Consider the following 20359-nt stretch of genomic DNA (forward strand, 5'->3'; position numbering starts at 1 on the left):
ATGTGGTGAACATGTTATTATTAAAGACAGGTTTGTGATCTTACCTCTCATACGCATGCATTTGCACACATTCTGTTCCTTTCTTAAACCCTTCACTTATATAAACTTAGCTATAATTTAACTGTGGAATTCAAGTTTTCTCAAACCTTATTTTAAACTGATCATAATAAACTGATCACACACACACTCCCACTTTGCAGTGCAAAACAGCTGGCAGAAACTTTTTCTCTCTTTCCTGTACAGTTTTGAAGCTGATTCTATTGCAGTCCTCTCTTTCTACTCTTACTCTGGATGCATGCCTGAGCTGCTAGGAGTCAGATCATGGTGTAATTTGCCTGGAATTACCTGCAAGGACTAAGGACTATTGAGCCCAACCTGACTTCTGCTGAAGTTGATCCTCACTAATGTTTAACTATTTGAACTGAAGCTGTTAACACTGTGACTTGAGTGATCACGGGATATCTAATACTTAAACTTTTTTTCTGCTTGTCTTCTTTACTGCTCTCACTCTTCCCGGAGACGGGGAATACATTCCTCTAAGCTACTCAGGAAACATGAAGGTGAGTGATATACCATACAGTACTAATTAATAAAAAAAAACACATTTAAATATTAAAACTAATTTATTTACAATACTTTTCCTTAAACCACAGATAGGAAATCTGTGGATCTCCAGCTGTTGTGGAAATACAAGAACATTGTCGTCTGCCAGCCAGTGGTCGTTGGGACTTCTAGTTCCACAGCAGCTTGACTAAACTTTATTTAAGGATTAAGCCAGAGGTTCCCAAACTATATCCTCAAGGCACCCTAATGGTTAACGTTTTAAGGATAACAATGCTTGAGCACAGGTGACTAAATTAGTACCTCAGTCAATTTAATCGTCTGTGCTCTGTCCTGGATATCCTTAAAACCTGGACTGTTAGGGTGCCTAGAGGACTGAGTTTGGGGACCACTGAGTTAAGCAAAGTGAAGATTAGCACTTTTAGTGGTGATGACAAGAGAGTGTTGCATCACTGAAACTTTCTGTTACTTCAGAGGTTCTGCTTGAAAAGTATTGCCAAATGTGACCATTGTCTGCTGATTATCTCAAATTGCGACTGAGCCCTTGTGTTTTGCAGGCATGGGTGAAGTGGCTGATCGGTCTGCTGGTGGGGGCAGTCGTAATTATTGCTATTGCTGTTCCTGTGGCACTGCTGGCAACTAAAGGTAAGACTGACAGATGTACTTGGAAAGTGTCACGGGAAAGCCGTACAAGGACTGTTTGTGTAGGCAGCTCCTAATGTCCAGTAGGTAATAGGTAAATATGTTTTCTTGTGTGCGTGCTATATCAGATTTAAACTTGATTTTGTATTTGATACCATTTGGGTGATATCCTTAGGCTGCAATATACTAGGATGCTGGTGCAGAATTTAGCATACGCCAGTTTGCAGAGTGCGCAATTTTTATTGTATGCATTCCAGTCACATCACCACTCACGACTGAAGGGGCATAGCTGTGCTATGACAGGGTGATATCATGTTGGCGATGTTCATAGAGGGCGTGTTGACAGAATTGTAACCATGCCTCTTTCCAGGAGTATCGTATGCGCCAATTATAGGGCTGATGCAAGTGCACACTATTGATAATGATGGGTATCAAACCAAGTGTACTGATAAGGACAGTCTACTTCCCAAGATGTATACAACTCAGCCATGCAGATGACTATACGCATTTGCTTCTGTGCACGTAAAGTGGAAGCAGTTATTTATAACTTGCGTTCAACTTTACATCAGCTTTGTAGAGTGTAAAATTAGGGTGTTGAATGATATAGCGCCATTCATCATGTAGACACCAATATAATGTCTAGATGTTAGAATGTCAACATATCGTTCCTGGTGGCTAAGCTGGACTTACCTGTTCCTGACCGCGGCTACGGCTCCAGTGGTGTCTTCCTGGTCCCGGCAGTAATTTGTCTGTCACTTTCAGGTCATAGCTGTGGTCCTCCAGCTTTCCGGTGAGTATTTCTTCCCTAGCACTAATACCTAACCCTATCCCTACACACCCCCTCTAGTGCCTAACCCTAATCCCACCACGCAGCCCAACCTTAACACTCCTGCCTGCAGCCTAACTATAACGTCGAAATTTTGACAATGTGCACATTTCACCTGTCGACATTCTGAGATTGTTGACATGTTACATGTTGCCATTTTAATCATGTTGACATCGTGACTGTTGGCATTGTGGTGTCAACAATACCTTTTGACTACAGTACATCTTGATTTGTTGTAAATTTCCCTCTATTCATAGGTCTCCAGGTAAAAACATAATGACCTCATTCTGCTAGTTTTTAAAGGGACAAACCTGTTACTAATTTACAGTGTAATTACATTTGTCGTCTAAGTACATGAAAAACGTATAGGATTCATTTGTAATTTACATGTATTCCTATTTGATTAAACAAAATCCCATGACACCCTTAAATAAGAAATGAAAACATGGCTGAATACATGTTCCAAGTATCCAACAAGGGCATTTTAAGAACTTATTGCCTGTGTGAAGTGCCTCCCCCCCCCCCCACCATCCTATTCCAGCATTCCTGCCCATGCAGTGTTCCATCACACCAATAATACATGGTGCACGTGCAGAAAAGGGCAAACGCTCTGGTACAGTTTGGTCTTTGTTAGCTACTTTTCTGTGCCATTTTTTTTAAAATATCACTAGAACAGAGATTTTCAACCTTTTACAACTCGCGGCACACTGAACAAGATCTAAATATTGCAGAGGCAAACTTAAATATAATGGTGATGCATAGTGCAGTTGCGTGTCCTAGGATGTCATGTCGCAGCTTCTCTATAGGTAATGCCTGAGCCACATCTGAGAAAGCCAGAAGAGCCCAACACTGCCTGGGCCCAAAGTTAGACCTGGTTCTGCAACCACTAAACCCACCAGTATTGATCGTCCCAGGGCCTCAGTTGAGGCAAAACACTGACCGCCTGGCTCTGCTTCTATGACGGCACACTTGGAGACTGCCCAGGGCACACTAGTGTGCCACGGCACAGTGGTTGAAAAACACTGCACTAGAATGATGGCGCAGATGGGATGAGCATAATAATAATAATAAATAATAATAATAATAATAATAATAATAATAATAATAATTTTATTTATATAGCGCTCTTTCTCCAATAGGACTCAAGGTGCTTAACAGATACATAGCATAATATAGTACAGAAAATAATGAAGTACATTTTCATAAAATACAGAAGCATGAAGATACTAAAAGGGACATTATGGAAATGCTTGAGTAAACAGGAAAGTCTTGAGTCTACTTTTGAAGGCTTCTATAGTTGGGGCCTCTCGCACTGTGTGGGGAAGTGAGTTCCATAGAGTCGGAGCCGCATGACTAAAAGCTCGACCCCCAGATGAATTACAGTAGATTCTAGGTACTGCTAAAAGTCCTTCATCTACAGATCGCAGTAATCGAGTGGGGCAGTATGGGGTCAGAAGCTGTTTCAGGTACCTTGGGCCTTGGTCATGTAATGCTTTGAAACTCAGTAAGCCAATCTTGAAGATGATTCGCCATCTTACAGGCAGCCAGTGAAGGGAGTAGAGGATGGGTGTTATGTGGCTAGAACGGGGCTGGTTGGTTAACAGCCTGGCAGCTGTGTTTTGCACCAGCTGTAAGCGTTGCAATTCTTTTGCTGGTAGACCAAGGTAGAGGGCATTACAGTAGTCTAATCGAGATGATACAAATGCATGTATGACTTTTGGCTTGATTCTGGCTATGTTCCTCAGGTGAAAGAATGAGGATTTGATTGTGGCTGATATCTGATGTTTAAGTGTCAAGCCACCATCCAGGACAACTCCAAGATTCTGCACACGATCACTGGTCTGTAATTCTGAATCCCCGAGTGTAAGTCCAGTTGGTTGGCTATGCTGCAGTCTTGTCCTTTGATGTTGCGGTCATATCATAAGGACCTCTGTTTTATCCGGGTTCAGTCGCAGCCAACTGGCACTCATCCACTCCTGTAGTTCAGCTAGACAGCTATTTAGGGTTGCTATTGGGTTATCAGTGCCCGGAGCAAAGGACAAGTACAGTTGTGTATCATCTGCATAGCAGTGGTAGACCAGGCCATGGCGCCTGATTATTTTGCCCAATGGGAGCATGTATACTGCAAAAAGCATGGGGGATAGTATAGAACCTTGTGGGACACCACATGGCAATGGCACTGGTGGTGATGAGTATAATCCAGACGATACTCTCTGTGACCTGCCTGTGAGAAATGATTTGAACCAGCTTAGGACTGTGCCATCCAGACCACAGAAATGTGTCAGTCGCTCAATCAGAAGCCCATGGTCCACAGTATCAAATGCTGCCGAGAGATTTAGAAGGATTAATATTGAACAGTCACCTCTGTCTTTTGCCATCAGAAGATCATTTAACACGCACACCAGGGCTGTTTCAGTACTATGTCTTCTCCTGAATCCTGATTGAAATGGATCATAAATATCATGGGTTGTCAGGCGGGTTTCCAGTTGATTTGCAACCACTTTCTCAATAACCTTTCCTAGGAAAGGAAGGTTTGATACCGGTCTGTAGTTGGTCATGCAGTCGGGATCTAAATTAGGTTTTTTAAAAAGCGGTCTAACAATTGCTTCCTTTAGGGGTCCAGGGAAAATGCCTAAAGAGCCAGTGTGAAACACAGGCAAGCACAGTGGTCAGTCCTTGGTGAAGGGTCTACGGCTTAGAGTACCCTGGACTCATAGGAGCTTGTCAACTGCAAACCCTGCCCCCATTATGCACCACTGCCCTTTTATGATGTGTTGTGTTGTTTTGTCCTAGAAGTATTATGCATAGGCTGAATAAGACCCATTGGGCCGTAAGCAGGAAGCTGATTTTGGCCCCTGAGACCAAGGCAATGAGGAATGTAGGTTGCCTAATGGACAATCTTGCTCTAATATTATGGCGTTAATACTGTGCTGTACATACCTTCCAGTAATCCTAATTTTAGCTGGACTGGGTGTGATTTTATGAACTGAGCAAATTGCTGGCAGGGTTTATTTTGACCTGAGTGTTGAATTGTATGTTGCACAATATGTTATTATATGACTGTTCTATTAGATTAGAAGATTTATGAAGCAGTCATTTACTTGCTTTACCACTGAGAAGGCCATACTGTACTTTGTCGTTTTCTGTCGTAATGGTTTTAGTATGAACATTTAATTATTCAAACTGCATAAACTAACAGGACAATAAACATAACAAAGATGCTTATCAAGTGCAATCTAATTAGGGCGATTAAGGATTAGTTAAATACAATGTTCTTCATAAATTGTTGGTATCTTAATAGTACACTGCACATTTCATGTAGGAGAGGCAAAGCAGATCCAATTGACCTACAACTTGTTTTCATTCCAATCTGATTGTTGAAGTTCGACCAAAGTTCATAAATGCTTTGCGGAAGACTTACATTTTCTTTTTGCTTTGCAGTGCACTTTTCACCTTAATTATTTCTGAACACATTTTTATAACCTTTATCAACAACTATAATTCATGTTAGAAAGGACCTAGTGAATAAGATTGTACTAAAATAGTAAATAAAATGAAACCGAAAGATCATTTGTGCTAATATGTTAAATATTTCAAGGATACAGGTACTGTAAAACAGATGATTTCAAAATCAAATTGTCTGCCTCCCAGACAGAGCTGCCCCTACCCCCTATACTTGAAATAGAGAGGTGCGTATTCCAAAAAAGAAGGTAGCCACAGAATAGTACCCCCAATTTAAATTACATCTTATTCACGTTATATCACATGATTGTATCCCTTATTCACGTTACACCTCATAGTAGTGCCCCTTATTTACATCACACCACACCACACAGTATTGCTCCTTATTTACATTGCACCCCATTGTATTGATCCTTATTCACATTACACCACACCATAGTACTCCTTATTCATATAACACCACACAGTAGTGCCCTTTGTACACATTACACCACACAGTAGAGCACCTTACACACATAATACCACACAGTAATGCCCCTTACACATTATGCCACACATTAGTAATGCCCTCAAACAGTAAGGCCGCTTACACATTATGTCACACATTAATAATGCCCTCATACACTTAATGCCATACAATAATGCCCGTTACACATTATGCCACACATTATTACACTCCAACCGTCCTCGCACCCCCTGCACAGCACTCACCCTGCCCGGACTTTGCAGATATTGAAGCCTGGGCCTGCTGCAGGGAGTCAGTCAGTGCAGGCTCAGCCTGCTGGACTCTGCTAATGCCCATGGGAGGAGGAGCTGCAGCAGCTGTGCATGTGCAGTGGCCCCCACTGTCACTGCTCCACACTTACTCACTCTGTATACCTCAAATTACCTGAGTTTGGGGGCCAATAAATGGCTATCAACTCACCTTTGCTTCAGGGCTATAGCAGCAAACGTATTGTAATCTATCCAGTTTTCTTCAGCAGAGCTCTATAAAGCTCTACTGAGTGGATGGGCTGAGTTCTCTGGCAGTGTGAGCTGAGGCATGATCTGCACTGCACTGTTGGTAATTCAGTCCCACTGGGTTAAAGCTCCTCAAGTATTTGTTAGGCAAATAGCTAGACCATTCATAAGTATAACAATTAAAAACATCATTAAGTTCTTTTTTCAGCAGACGCTTTATCACTCAGTAACAGCTCTTTAATTAGGGTTGCAACTAGCTACTGAGATGCTAGAAACACTTTTTCATACATTAGGGGTTAATTGAATGTCATGCTGGTATGTGTATAATGGGTAGACAGGAGCTTCTCAATAAATCCAGGTTCCCTCCCTTCCAAATTTCTAAATTAACAATAATATTATAATGAGATATACATATTTTGCTGTCAAAGTCTTCTGGCTGCAGTTTTATAATTCCTCTGCCAATCATTACAGATAAACCTGACTTTTTTTGAGAAAATAAAAATGGGAAGAATCTTGTCTTTTTCCATGTTATCTCATTGCTTTGGATAGTGAAGATCATTGGCTAACTTATCCGGGTACTTTATTGATTTAATAAAGAAGTTTTACTTTTCTGCTTTACATCATCGAGCAGATCCTACAGTAAAGGTGGTTACACACTGGAAGATATATCTGCCGATCAATTGATCGGCAGATATATCTATGGACGGATCGGGCAATGTGTTGAGCATACACACTGCCCGATCCATCGGGGACTGACGTCATGAACAGTTCAGCTGCCAATCACCGCCAGCCGACCGCCCCGTACGCACACAGCGACGCGCCAATATATTGGTAGATATATTGGCTGTCGGCTGTGCTGCGGGGCGGTACACACTGGCCGACGGACCCGCGATATATCGGCCATTCAAGAGAACGGCCGATATATCGGCCAGTGTGTACGGGCCTTTAGTATAAAGCTGGGAGTGCACTGTAAGATTTATTGTGCAATATATTGTTCCGGCGCAGATTGGAATGATATATCATATACATTGTATAGTGTGTGTTCCCGGCCATCGTTCATTGAATCGTCTGATTGGATGTGCTGCACATCTAATGGTATGATTCCACAGCCGACACGTGGTGTAGTTACATGCAGCATGTAACGATACATTGCGCTGTCATACAGCAGATTGTGCATTGTGTACTGCAGATTGTTACATTATCTTGCTGTGTCACACCATTGCATGGTGTATACCAGAGGCACTTCATAGGCACTTTAGAGAGTTGGAGGCCCATGTGCAGGCTCTGATCGTCCCCCTTCTCTCTGGCAGTGCTGTAGACTCTGGCATTCTACTGTCTGATACAGCAAAGAGAGCATTATAGTGAATGATGCAGCACAGAGAGCAGTCTATTGATTGGTGCAGTCAGAGCCACAATCAGGGGGGTGCTGGGGCCACAACTGTGCCCAACTGATCTGACAAAGAGTGGAGGGCCTGGGCTGCATGCTGCCCATTGCCACCTACCACCACCACCCACTGCTGCCCACCACTGAGATGCTCCCCGCTCTTAGTATTGCAAATATGCCTCCCAAAATGGCCCCACCTCAGAGGAGAAAGTTTTAATTTTAAATGCTAGATGATGGAGTGGCCATTTTGGGAGGGATATTTTCAAAAGATTGAAAGGGTCAGGTGGCCCCTGCCGGGACAGTATATCCGCGGTGGCCATTCCTCTGACAATGAGCAAGACCCCTGACAACGTGCAGAACCCCTGACAATGAGCAAAACCCCTTGAAGCTGGTACAGGGACATAATATGGTGACAGGGGCATAACTGTGGGGCATAGTATGGTGTCAGGGGCATTATAGTGTGGGACATAATATGGTGATAGGGGCATAACTGTGGGGGTGTAATATTGTGTCAGGTGCATTACTGTGGGGGCTTATTATGCTGCAAGGGGCATTACTTTGTGAGGCATAATATAGTGTTGCTCAGAGTATGTGTACAGGACAGGGGCAGTACAGATGGAATAATGATTAGCATTACTGCCTCACAGGCTGAGGTCATGGGTTCATTTCCCACCATGGCCCTAACTGTGTGGAGTTTGTATATTCTCCCTGTATTCTCCCTGTACCTGCCTGTGTTCTCTTCCGGGTACTCCAGTTTCCTCCTACAAACCAAAAAAATACTGGTAGGTTAATTGGATCCAAGAAAATAAACCCTAGCATGAATGTGTGTGCGTGTACATGTGGTAGGGAATATAGATTGTAAACTCCACTGGGGCATGGACTGATGTGAATGGCCAAATATTCTCTGTAAAGTGCTGTGTAATATGTGTTCTCTATATAAATAACTGGTAATAATAATAATAATAATAATAATAATTATATATATATATATATATATATATATATATATATACACACAATATTTATTTTTAATTTTTTTTTTTTTTTTTTGGGGGGGGGCTTCCTATTTTGCCAGTCCCGGGTCCCACAACTTCTGATGGCAGTCCTGGGTACAGCATAAAGGGTATTCTATTGTCTAATACAGCATAGAGATATTCTAGTGACTTAGGGGCCTATTTATCATATTAATTATTGGGGGCGGGGTAGCGATGGATATGTAAGTGTCCAACTCACTGTGTCAAATTCACTGGAGTAATCCATCACTGTTACTTTATTAGCGGTGAAACTTAGCACTGCAGTATGACTCTGCAGTGTTCGGGACAGATGTAATAGGGTCCGAGTTTGCTGGAGGTGCGGGATGCTGGACAATCTCAGAGGCTTTTTAAAGGGGAAATCACCTACAAGTCAAAACCTTGCCTTGTAAGTGTATCTAAAAACATTCTAGATTGACCAACATCTAGCAGAAGGAGGTGAACAGGTTTGGAGAAATATGATTGGTTCCATTTTCTCAAACCTCCACCTCCTTCCCATAGGTGTAGTAACTAATGCCATCTGAAGATGTACGTGATCCTGCTGTCATACTCTGAAAATTTTGTGTTGATGCAATTTTTCTATTTTTATGTATCTAGGGAGACATTGAGTCTGATAGTCTGATAAGTCGTACACACTGGGCGATATTACTGAAAGAAATATACAATCTCGTTCATTAATGAATGAGATACCATTCATATCTTTCAGTGGGGAGGCGGCAATGATGAACGATGCGCGGCCCCGCGCTCGTTCATCGTTGGTGCCCCGTCACTTGTGCATGCAGGCCAATATGGACGATCTCGTCCATATTTGCATGCACTGCTATGGAGCTGGGTGATGGGGGGGGGGGGGTGAAGAAACTTCACACTCCCCACATCACCGTCCCCCCCGCCGCCGGGTCGACCATATCCGCCGTCGGGCTGCTCGGCGGCGGATCTGCCAGTGTGTATGGCCCTTTAGGGGTATACATGCCCATATGGAACTGGCCACTCCCACACAGCACTAGTCACACCCCCTTCACTTCTTACAATAGGCCCTTGGTTATTTTCAGCCTGCATCCCATGGGACCCTTAATCTGGCCCTGCACCCATTTATTAGCACTTTATGACAATGATGTACCTCATACAATTCCTATTCCTCCTTCCATCTATGCTGGTATCCAGATGATAGATTGACAATGTATTGGTTGATATACTATGGTCGACAGGTACAAAAGGTCGACAGATGAAAGATCAACAGGTAAATTTCACAAGTTGAAAAGGTCAACACACAAACGGTCAACACATTTTTTGGGTTTCTCACATATTTTCCCAACATTTACATGATTTACAATCCACGTGGACATCTATTGGGAATAGTAAACCATGGTGAGCGAACCGAGCCCATGATGGTCTACAGTTGTACTGATGGTGGCCCAAAAAACACGTCGACCACTATTGTGTTGACCTTTTGTATCTGTCGACCTTTTTGTCCCTATTTACCTAAGGCATTTCAACCATTTCGACCATGACATTGTTGATATGTTATACCACACCTGTCTATGCTTCCAAGAGGAGGAGCACAACTTTGCCACTGCAACAAGCAAATGTTCCTGTGAATAAGGTGTGCAACTGATGTAGCTTCTGAATGTATAGGACTTTCAAAATTCCAGCCAGGAATTTAAAGCAGCTATTTATTTATTTTTGACTGTCGACATAACCTATCACCTGGGCGTCCAGAACACCTTAGATCAATTGAATTCTTTAAAATTTTGTTGACCATTCCATATATTAATTCAAATACAGCATTTATGGTAATCTCTGAAAATGAAGCTAAATTCTTACTTGTTTCCCAGGAATAGAATCACAGCTGGTGTATATATATCATAATCTTCATCTTTAATATCTTTCAATACTGAGATATAAAAATAATTAATCTATTTTTGGCCTGATATAAGAGAATTGTTTGCCATCAGAAAGGACAGAGGAATAAGGAGAATAATCTGGAAGAAGCCCAAGGACAGACAGACCTCACCAGCTGTTTCATAACACTTCTTCTGAGCAATGAATCTGATCATATTTGTCATTAGCGATGGTGTTTGCAAACTCACTAGCATGGATTGTGCATAGTCTTCTAATGATAGTGTCTGCAATTGTAATAGAAGTAGTGCATTGGAAAGTGGTGGAGTAGATCGTGTTGTGTATTGATAGGCGCGGCATATGTATCAAAGATTGGAGAGAGATAAAGCACCAAACAGATTCTGTCTTTTGGTACTTTAGCTCTCTACATGTTATCTCTCTCCAAGCTTTAATGCATATGCCGCAGAGTCTCATGGAGAACAGTTTGAAATAATATTTGTATAAGTGGTGATGGTGCTTTCAGTGTTTGTAGGACAGTATTGTAAAATATGTAGTGTATAGGATAACAACAGTATAAGTCATTGTTTCTCAAACTGTGCCGTGGCACCCTGGGGTGCCCTATGGCACTTGCATGGGTGCCTTGGATTGGTGGTCCAGCACCAATTCAAATTATTTATGGTTAATGTAATAGCCAAAACCAGTGCTGATGGCTGTCACTCATAAAATATAACACAATTGGCCTAATTTAATATTTCTTTCTAAATTTTTCAATAAGAAACTATTGGCCTAGGGGTTCCCGTGAAAAAATTCTGATACTTGTGGGTGCCGTGATTCTGAAAAGCACTTTGCCAGGTAGGGTTGCCATCAGGTACGGGGACCGCTGAGGCATCGGAGGTGGTTGCGGAGGCGGTGCTGGGAGATGAGATCATCTCTGTGCCGCCTCTCCCTATGCTGTGAATGGGTACCGGGTTGCATCGACCCAGGTAACCCGTTCACATTGCACCTAACCCGGGAATAACCCTTTCTTATTCTTGGGTTGAATTACCGGGCCAGGTGACCTGAGAATTCGGGAGTGACCCTTCCAGTCCACACAGCGACCTGCATCATTGCCGGGTCAATACCGAGTTATTTGTGCTGTCTGAAAGGTGTTTTAGTAAAAAAATGGGTGTGGTTTAGTTAGTGTCATAATAAACAACACTTTATAGAACACAGACTATGCAGTATTTCCATATATTATTTACAACTGAAAGTGAAAAGGAAAGCAGAATAAAACAACTGTTTTCTGATATAAAAAAAGAAGAAAAAAAGAAGCAAAATTAATTTAAATGACTACATCAGGAACACCATGAAGAAAGCATATTTAATAAAATATAAAATATAATAATAAATGTAATTTTCTAAAATATATTTTTAAGATTATTTTAAGATTCTTTCAACTTTCTAAAACACCATCTATATCAGAAATTCCAAAACTTTCCCGAATCACAGTGTCCTAGAATATCACCTTTTATGTTTACAGCACCTCTAGGCCAATAGTTTCTAATTAAGATAGTCAGCACACATTATTAAATGAAGTGAACTGTGCTTACATCCTTAGGTTCTGTTATTTGGTGGTAAACACAACTGTTTTTCTGATTGCCAGCCACCAGCACTGATTTTGTCTAACACAACGGGGGGTATTCAAATGTTTGAAAAGTCGGTTGGGTGTCTGTTTTTTCCTGTCTATTAGATAGGAAAAAACAGACACCCAACTGACTTTTCAAACAATTGAATATCCTCCATTGACTGTAAATCATTTGATTTGGGACAGGAGCAGAAACCTGCGGCACCCGTGCAAGTGCCCTAGGGTGCTCTGGGGTTTCATGGCAAACATTTTGGGAGCCACTGCTGTATATAGACTATATACATAGCTCAGTAACAGTGCCACAACTCTTGCACAGACAAGCAGTGGCGGTTCTTGCCACGGGCAAGCAGGACTTTTGCCCGGGGCGCCGCCTTCCGGAGGGCGCTGGCGCCATCCGGAGGGCGCCGCACCGTGGCAAGATCCGCCACTGCTGCCCGCTGTGTCCCCCGTCCGCCTCCGCTGCCGTCCCCGTCCTCGGCGCCTCCTGTGAAGGGAACTAGACGCTATGCGTCTAGTTTCCCTTCGTGGAGAGTAACTGCTGAGCGGTGCGCAATGACGTCATCGCGCACCGCACAGCAAAGGTCCTCTCCACGAAGGGAACTAGACGCATAGCGTCTAGTTTCTCTTCGTGGAGAGGACCTTTTGCTGTGCGGTGCGCGATGACGACATCGCGCACCGCTCAGCATTCAAGCGGCGCTTTCAATGTACAGGGGGCGTGACTCACCACGCCCCCTGCATTAGGCCACACCCCTTTCCTGCCCGGGGCGCTCTGCGCCCTTGAACCGGCCCTGCAGACAAGACAATTCAAATTTAAAAAGGAAGTAGCTAAATCAAAAAAGTATTACTCAACTGAGGGGTATTATTAAATTGATTGAGCAACTTCCATTTTATATTGCATTTCTGAGAGGCACAGATGGGACCAACATTTGGAGAACATGCTGGTTCTTGTAGTGCCATTTGGGGGACATAGGGATTACTCCAGGCAAGTTGGCTCTCAATTTAAATATATTTTTGTTAAAGTAGACAATGGGAGGCAATCAGTTTACTGGCTGTCAGGATCCCAGTGGTAAGGATGCCGGTGGCTGAATCCTGACTACAGGCTAGCTTTCCTACTTGGGTGGTGGTGGTCCACGTTACCACCCGAAGGGGAATAAATTAGTGTTGCGACCAAAGCTCGCCACCGGGCCCACAGCATGGTCAACACACCGAGGCCGCAAGGGGACATGCTGTACTCACCACCAGTATTCTGGCTGTTGGGATCCCAGCGTCAGGGTCCTGACCGCCGGGATCCCAACAACCGAGATATCATACTGAATCCTAGACAATTATAATGCCCAGGGTGGGTACTGTTATCATGCATTGTAGGGACCTCCAGTACCAGAGAATCCGTGAAGTGACCTTAACCATATCTTTGCAAATATATGTAACTATGATCTCAGAATTTCTACTACCGTAGAGTGGGGATCATTCTGACCTGATCGCTCGCTGCAGTTTATCACAGCACAGTGATCGGGTCGGAATTGCGCATGCGCCGGCACCGCAGTGCGCCGGCGCATGCCAGACGGCCGAACACAGTTGTTCAGTAGCGATCTTCTCTGCCTGATTGACAGGCAGAGGCGGTCGCAGGGTGGGAGGGGGCTGGACGGCGGCGCGGTCCGGCCAACGCAGGCGTGGCCGGACCGTTGGGGGGCAGGCCGCGGCGGCTGCGTGACATCTCAGGCAGCTGCTGCAGCCAGTGGCAGCAATGATCAACTCCCGGCCAGCCACAGGAGCTGTGCTGGCTGGGAATTACTCCACAAATACAAAAGCATCGCCGCTGTGCGTTGCTTTTGTATTTGTGCGGGGGGGGGGGGGGGGCAGACTGACATGGGGGGGGTGGTGGACTAGCCCTGTGCTGGGTGTCCCCCCTCATGTCAGGGAAGATGATCATAGCTGTGCTAAATTTAGCTGGAATGACCCCCAGTGTTCAAATCTTGTAGTTAATACCCCTTGGTGTCTTGGGGAAAATCTGTTTTGTGTATGTTTCAAAATGAGCCAAGTCACCTACGAATGTTGAGTCAGAATGCCACAGATCCACCCACTGTGAAATTCAAACCATCAGTTCATTTTTTGGTCTTAAAGTTTTTATCCATGTTACTTTATATGGGGCTGTATAGTACTATTGATTTTTTTCTGGTAGTGAACCCTGGATTTAAGGCCTTATTCAGTATGGCAATCGCATACTGATGATTTTATGCCCATTGTGCATGCTAAGGAGCTGCACTGCACATGTGCATGCAGTGAGATGTGATCGCATCTCACTAATGCAAACTCCTCTGCCTGATTGAGAGGTAGAGGCATTCGCGTGGTGCAGATGCGCCATTGAAGGATTGGTGTGGTGAAAACGGAGGCAGGTCTGGGCCATTTTCAAATTGCTGTTCTGACATCGCACATGGCTGCTGCAACGGAAAACATGGCCGCCCTGCACCTACCTTCGCAGCCAGGCTGCGCATTCATGGGGCATCCCTAGTTCAGCGATGCCATCACAATTGAAAAACTGCAACTGATGCCGAATAAGGTCCTTTAACATCTTCTGGAAAAAATAAACCATTTCTTGTATTTTAACATTATCTAGAGAAAATAATATTGCACTTCTGGAGGAGTAAACGCCAAATTAACTTTCCCCTGCAACTTAATATTAGTTTATTCAGTATTTTACTTTTAGATTTGAAAATTGCAGTGCAAGCAGATAAATTAGATGAAGAAGTTGATTTAATCTTGTCATCAACAAACTGTCAATCTGGGGATGTTTTCCTTTTCATTATAATAGCAATTCCCTGAGGCTATTTAGATAATGCTTACTTTGGGTTTATGACCAAACATTAACAAAATAACTTTAACATTGTATATAGTTACAAATTGTTACATGTATTTCTCCATTGCCAGGGAAATGAAAATGTGTTGCCTCAGTATCCAGGCAATAATGCAATTAGTGAAGATCATTTCCTTTCTCGTAGTTTAGGAAGATTTTTAAACCCATTAAACATTTATGATGCTTTAGAAGAAAATGGAAAGTAGACACCAACTATATTATTATGTATAATCCATTATAGGACAATTTCAGTAATATTTATTTACTTTCCTCATCTTCAATGTTCTGCTTACACTTTTTGTACATGATCCATTTACTAATATTGCATTTACAGTAGAGATGAGCGGGTTCGGTTTTACTCAGGTATTTCGGGTTTTGCTAATTGGCTATCCAAAACGCGTGACATCCCTGATCCAATAAGATGCCGTTTCGAGCCCTGAGTAAATCCGAGTAAAACCGAACCCGCACATCTCTAATTTACAGTAGGTGTAAAATATTAGACAATGAAATCAGGCCAGTAATTGGGTGGTGTAGTTAATTGCTTATTATGTTTTTGGTGTGAGATGTCTTGGTGGAAATAATGCATATATTCTATTGGATCATGAAGGATCACTAACAGCCAACTGGAAAGCCAAAATGCCCCAACCCCCAAGAAACAACATTATAAGATTGCAGAGGTGTGTAAGTATATTAATATGTTTATTGTACATGTGAAAGGGCTGGAGATGTGGCCACTCCTCAGATCTTTTGCTACATCTTAAAGATCTGTCTTAAGCCCGGTACACACTAGGCGATTTCAGCCTAAAAAATAAACGATAACTACACATTATTATTTATTTTTAGACTTATATCGTCCAGTGTGTATGGGTGGTATTATTGGTGAACAATGGGGGTCATTCCGAGTTGTTCGCTCATTGCCGATTTTCGCAACGGAGCGATTAAGGCAAAAATGCGCATGCGCATGGTACGCAATGCGCATGTGGTTAGTATTTTAGCACAAAACTTAGTAGATTTACTCACGTCTAAACGAAGAATTTTCATCATTGGAAGTGATCGGAGTGTGATTGACAGGAAGTGGGTGTTTCTGAGCGGAAACTGGCTGTTTTCTGGGAGTGTGCGGAAAAACGCAGGCGTGCCAGGATAAAACGCGGGAGTGTCTGGAGAAACGGGGGAGTGGCTGTCCAAATGCCGGGCGTGTTTGTGACGTCAAACCAGGAACGGAACGGCCTGAATTGATCGCAATCTGTGAGTAGGTCTGGAGCTACTCAGAAACTGCTAAGAATTTTCTATTCGCAATTCTGCGAATCTTTCATTCGCTATTCTGCTAAGCTAAGATACACTCCCAGAGGGCGGCAGCCTAGCGTGTGCAATGCTGCTAAAATCTGCTAGCGAGCGAACAACTCGGAATAACCCCCAATGAACGATGCGCGCTCCTGCACGTCGTTCAGCGATCCCCAATATTGAGCGAAATGCAGCTAAACCCGTCAATGTCAGACTGAGCTGCATGTCCGGGAATGGCAGCAGTGACATCACTGATAGTTATTGTTGAACGATAACGTTCAGTGTGTACACGCTATATCATTGAACGATATATCGTTCAACGATGTAGTCATTCATTGCCGGCATTTAAGCATCGCCTAGTGTGTACCCGGTTTTATACGTATGCACTATGGTGGTCATTCCAAGATGATCGCTCGCTAGCAGTTTTTAGCAGCCGTGAAACGCTAAGCCGCCGCACTCTGGGAGTGCATTTTAGCTTAGCAGAAGTGCGAACGAAAGGATTGCAGAGCGGCTACAAAAAAAAATTGTGCAGCTTCAGACTTACTCAGCGCTTGCGATCACTTCAGACTGTTCAGTTCCTGTTTTGATGTCATGAACACACCCTACGTTCGCCCAGCCACGCCTGCATTTTTCCTGGCACGCCTGCATTTTTTTGAACACTCCCTGAAAACAGTCAGTTGACACCCAGAAACGCCCACTTCATGTCAATCACTCTGCGGCCAGCAGTGCGACTGAAAAGCTTCGCTAGACCTTGTGTGAAACTACATCGGCCGTTGTGAAAGTACGTCGCGCATGCACATTGGGCCGCATACGCATGTGCATAAGTGCCTTTTTTTGCCTCATCGCTGCACAGCGAACGATTGCAGCATAGCGAACAACTCGGAATGACCACCCATATCACAACTGACCAATGTTTTGAGGACTGTGCATGCACCAAGGCTGCAGTGAATATGTTGCAATGTCACTGCGACCCTGGTCATAGTGCCACAGTGCAGCTGCCTGATTGACAGGCTGCATCGTTTGGGGGTGGGGGATGCATTTCACAAAATGGAGGTGTGTTGCCTCCATTATGTGCGAATGATAAGGTCAGTGACTGCGAAATCGTGATGCAGATGTACTGACCTTGGCAGCGGATATGTGGTGACCATTCTGAGTAGCCTTAGGGTGATATCCAAGTAGCTCCCCTGGGGCTATACAATTAACCCCAAAGTCGGCACTGATTGGGGATTTTGTGTCGCCTGCCTCAGGCTGGTGAAACCAAATCCCTGATAAGATATTTTTCCCCACAAAAACACATAGGTTCGCGATTTTTCGCGGATCATGTATGTTTTTGCCCAAAAAGAAAACATTTTTCAGACGTAAAGCACATGGGCAAATTGAATAGCCTGAAAAAAAAAATTAATTAAAAAAAATTGCAAAAAAAACCCCAATCTGCAATGTGGGCAGTGGGGTCTTTTGCCTTCAAATGCTTCCTGTGGCATTAGCATATTGTCCTACAGCTGCTGCATCCAAAGACACAGCTGCTGTGTCTTTTGCAACCACCTCTGAATCCGGCCCATTGTTGTAACCATAATTACCCTTTTGAAAGACATGGCTGCTGCCTTATAAATTGCTATGAATGCATTTATGCCAACAATGGTCTCCTTATTAATATGCTGATTAATACATGAATGCTATTACCTGTCTTTGGCTAAATATATCCCTCAATTCACTCAACTTAGCTGTAATAACACTTCTATTTCTAATGGTCCCACTTCAATAACTATTAGCATAGAAAGCACAAACACATCAAATTTCAAGGGACACCTTTAATTAATCTGGGACACTCACTTTAAATTAATGAACGTTAATAAACATAATATAATTTATGTATATTTGTACTATATAGCATCATATTTTTACAGTAGGTATAGATTTATCTGCAGCTTTTAGTGGCAGTAAAAAATCACATTGTATTGATCTTTATCACATTCAAAAAGTAGCCTAGAAATCAGACAAATGTGAAAAATTTGTGTAAATTTATATAAGGTCAGTGCACAAAGATTAAGGACAAAATAAAAATAAACTCCACAAGTTTTTGCTGTCAAGCAATTTTGAGATGAAAACAAAGTTGTTCCTAAATCGTCTAATACCCACACTTAACCCTAAGTAAAAAAGTGGCTACAAACTTGAATATGTTATTTCCACTTTGCACCAGTGCCATATTATCCACAAGGCAACTCAGGTAGCCACCTTGGGACCTGTGGGCCAAAGATAGCCCATCAGACTCCCTTGTTTTTTAAGAAAAAAGTCTGGATTTCTACGATGTGGCACAATTGCTCACCTAGAGAGTTCTGCTAGGCCAGTATTTCATCAATACTGGCATGTCACAATCGCAACAGCTCTGCTCAAAATCACAGTATAGAAGGGGTGGCCATCTATCATTAATTGTTAAGCTGATCGATTAAGGAGATCCGATGGCTGACGACTGGGTGATGAGATTGTTTTTTTCACATGCTGGGGACAAAGCTTAGCTCTGCCCTTAATGTCACTCAAACCTGCCCCCAATTGGCCCATTGGTTAGTCCTTCCCACATTCCTTCCCACCCTCTTCCCTTATTGACCCTTCGTCCATTGATGGGTGGAACTTCCTGCATAGCGCTCTCAGGTCTTAAGAACATGTGCGAAGTTCCTTCAGTTAGGGCTCAGCCCATTCTCCTCAGACTACTATTGCTTAGCAACATGGAATGGTGGCTGTGAGAATAAAGACACTGCACTGTGCAGGAAACATTGCTTTTTCAGTATACATTCTGCAGCAGTAAGATAAATATGTGTAGCACACATAAATCAAGTGTGGTAATATTTATGCTTACACTAGCTGTTCTACCCATTCTACGCACGGGAGGTTCTGATTTTCACGGTTGTAACTATAAATGAGTGTTAAAAAATTATTAAATCTATAGAGCTGTAAATTTGAGACAACTTAAATATTAATCCATGCTTCTTGGCGTTACCTGAGGAGCACCCGTAGCAGATGCGGTAAAAAGTGACAGGACCATTTTTGTAGTTTATTAAATCCTACACACAGAAGGAGCAATCTAAATTTGGATCTGATTGTCTGTTTGGGTGTTATCGTTTACACAAAGCAAGCCATGCATCGGTAATTATGTCATTATGTCAACCCCCTGTTCATCCCCTTAGGGGAGGTTTATTCAAATTCTAAGTAAATAGTTTTCCTATTTCCCACCTGCAGAATACCTATGTTAAATTAAGTTCTACACACTGGAGGTGCAATCCAAATTTTATCGGATTGTCCATTTGGGCGTTATCGTTCATGCAACGCAAGCCACGCAATGAGTGAGCGAGTGAGGGCTTTCGCATTTATATATATATATATATATATATATATATATAAAAGAACACTAAAAAATCCCTTGATGTGCTCTAGAATTAGAACTACTGTTTTATTTATTCAAAATCAGTTAGTGTATTTTGAATCAATTTCTTTGACACTACACCTTTATCAATGAAACATAGAATTTGACGGCAGATAAGAACCACTTGGCCCATCTAGTCTGCCCCTTTAAATGGGCAAGCTTCCACACAGAGATGATCCCCTGTCAAACGAGACTAAAGTTAAATAGAAACCAAAAAAGTATCTCTGTGGAGCGCACTTATTAAAGTATGATTTGATATATTTATATCTGATTACTAATAAAGAGAGGATGACCTTACAAAAACACCCTTTTTTTTTTAACTCTTCTTTTTATTGCTAAAAACTATTCAAATTCTCATTTCCATTAAAAAGAATTGGTAAACATTTTTACAATGTATTATTGCTCATTAGAAATACAATATTAAGTTTCAACTTTTCCAAACAAAATATTGATATGCTTTCACCAACGCGTTTCGTCTTATAGCGA

The 20359-nt window shown here is 42.6% G+C and overlaps 1 protein-coding gene across 1 annotated transcript in view; it reads left to right on the forward strand.

Moving 5' to 3' along the window:
• Nucleotides 1–248: 248 nt before the first annotated feature.
• Nucleotides 249–20359, forward strand: part of LOC134944781 (dipeptidyl peptidase 4-like) — a 203694-nt gene continuing 183583 nt past the window's right edge. The window contains exons 1-2 of the mRNA XM_063933634.1: nucleotides 249–560; nucleotides 1119–1206. Coding sequence (XP_063789704.1) covers nucleotides 555–560; nucleotides 1119–1206 — 94 coding nt within the window. The 5' untranslated portion in view covers nucleotides 249–554. The remainder of the gene's footprint in view (nucleotides 561–1118; nucleotides 1207–20359) is intronic.

This window comes from Pseudophryne corroboree, chromosome 7, assembly GCF_028390025.1.
Source record: "Pseudophryne corroboree isolate aPseCor3 chromosome 7, aPseCor3.hap2, whole genome shotgun sequence".
Taxonomy (NCBI): Eukaryota; Metazoa; Chordata; class Amphibia; order Anura; family Myobatrachidae; genus Pseudophryne; species Pseudophryne corroboree.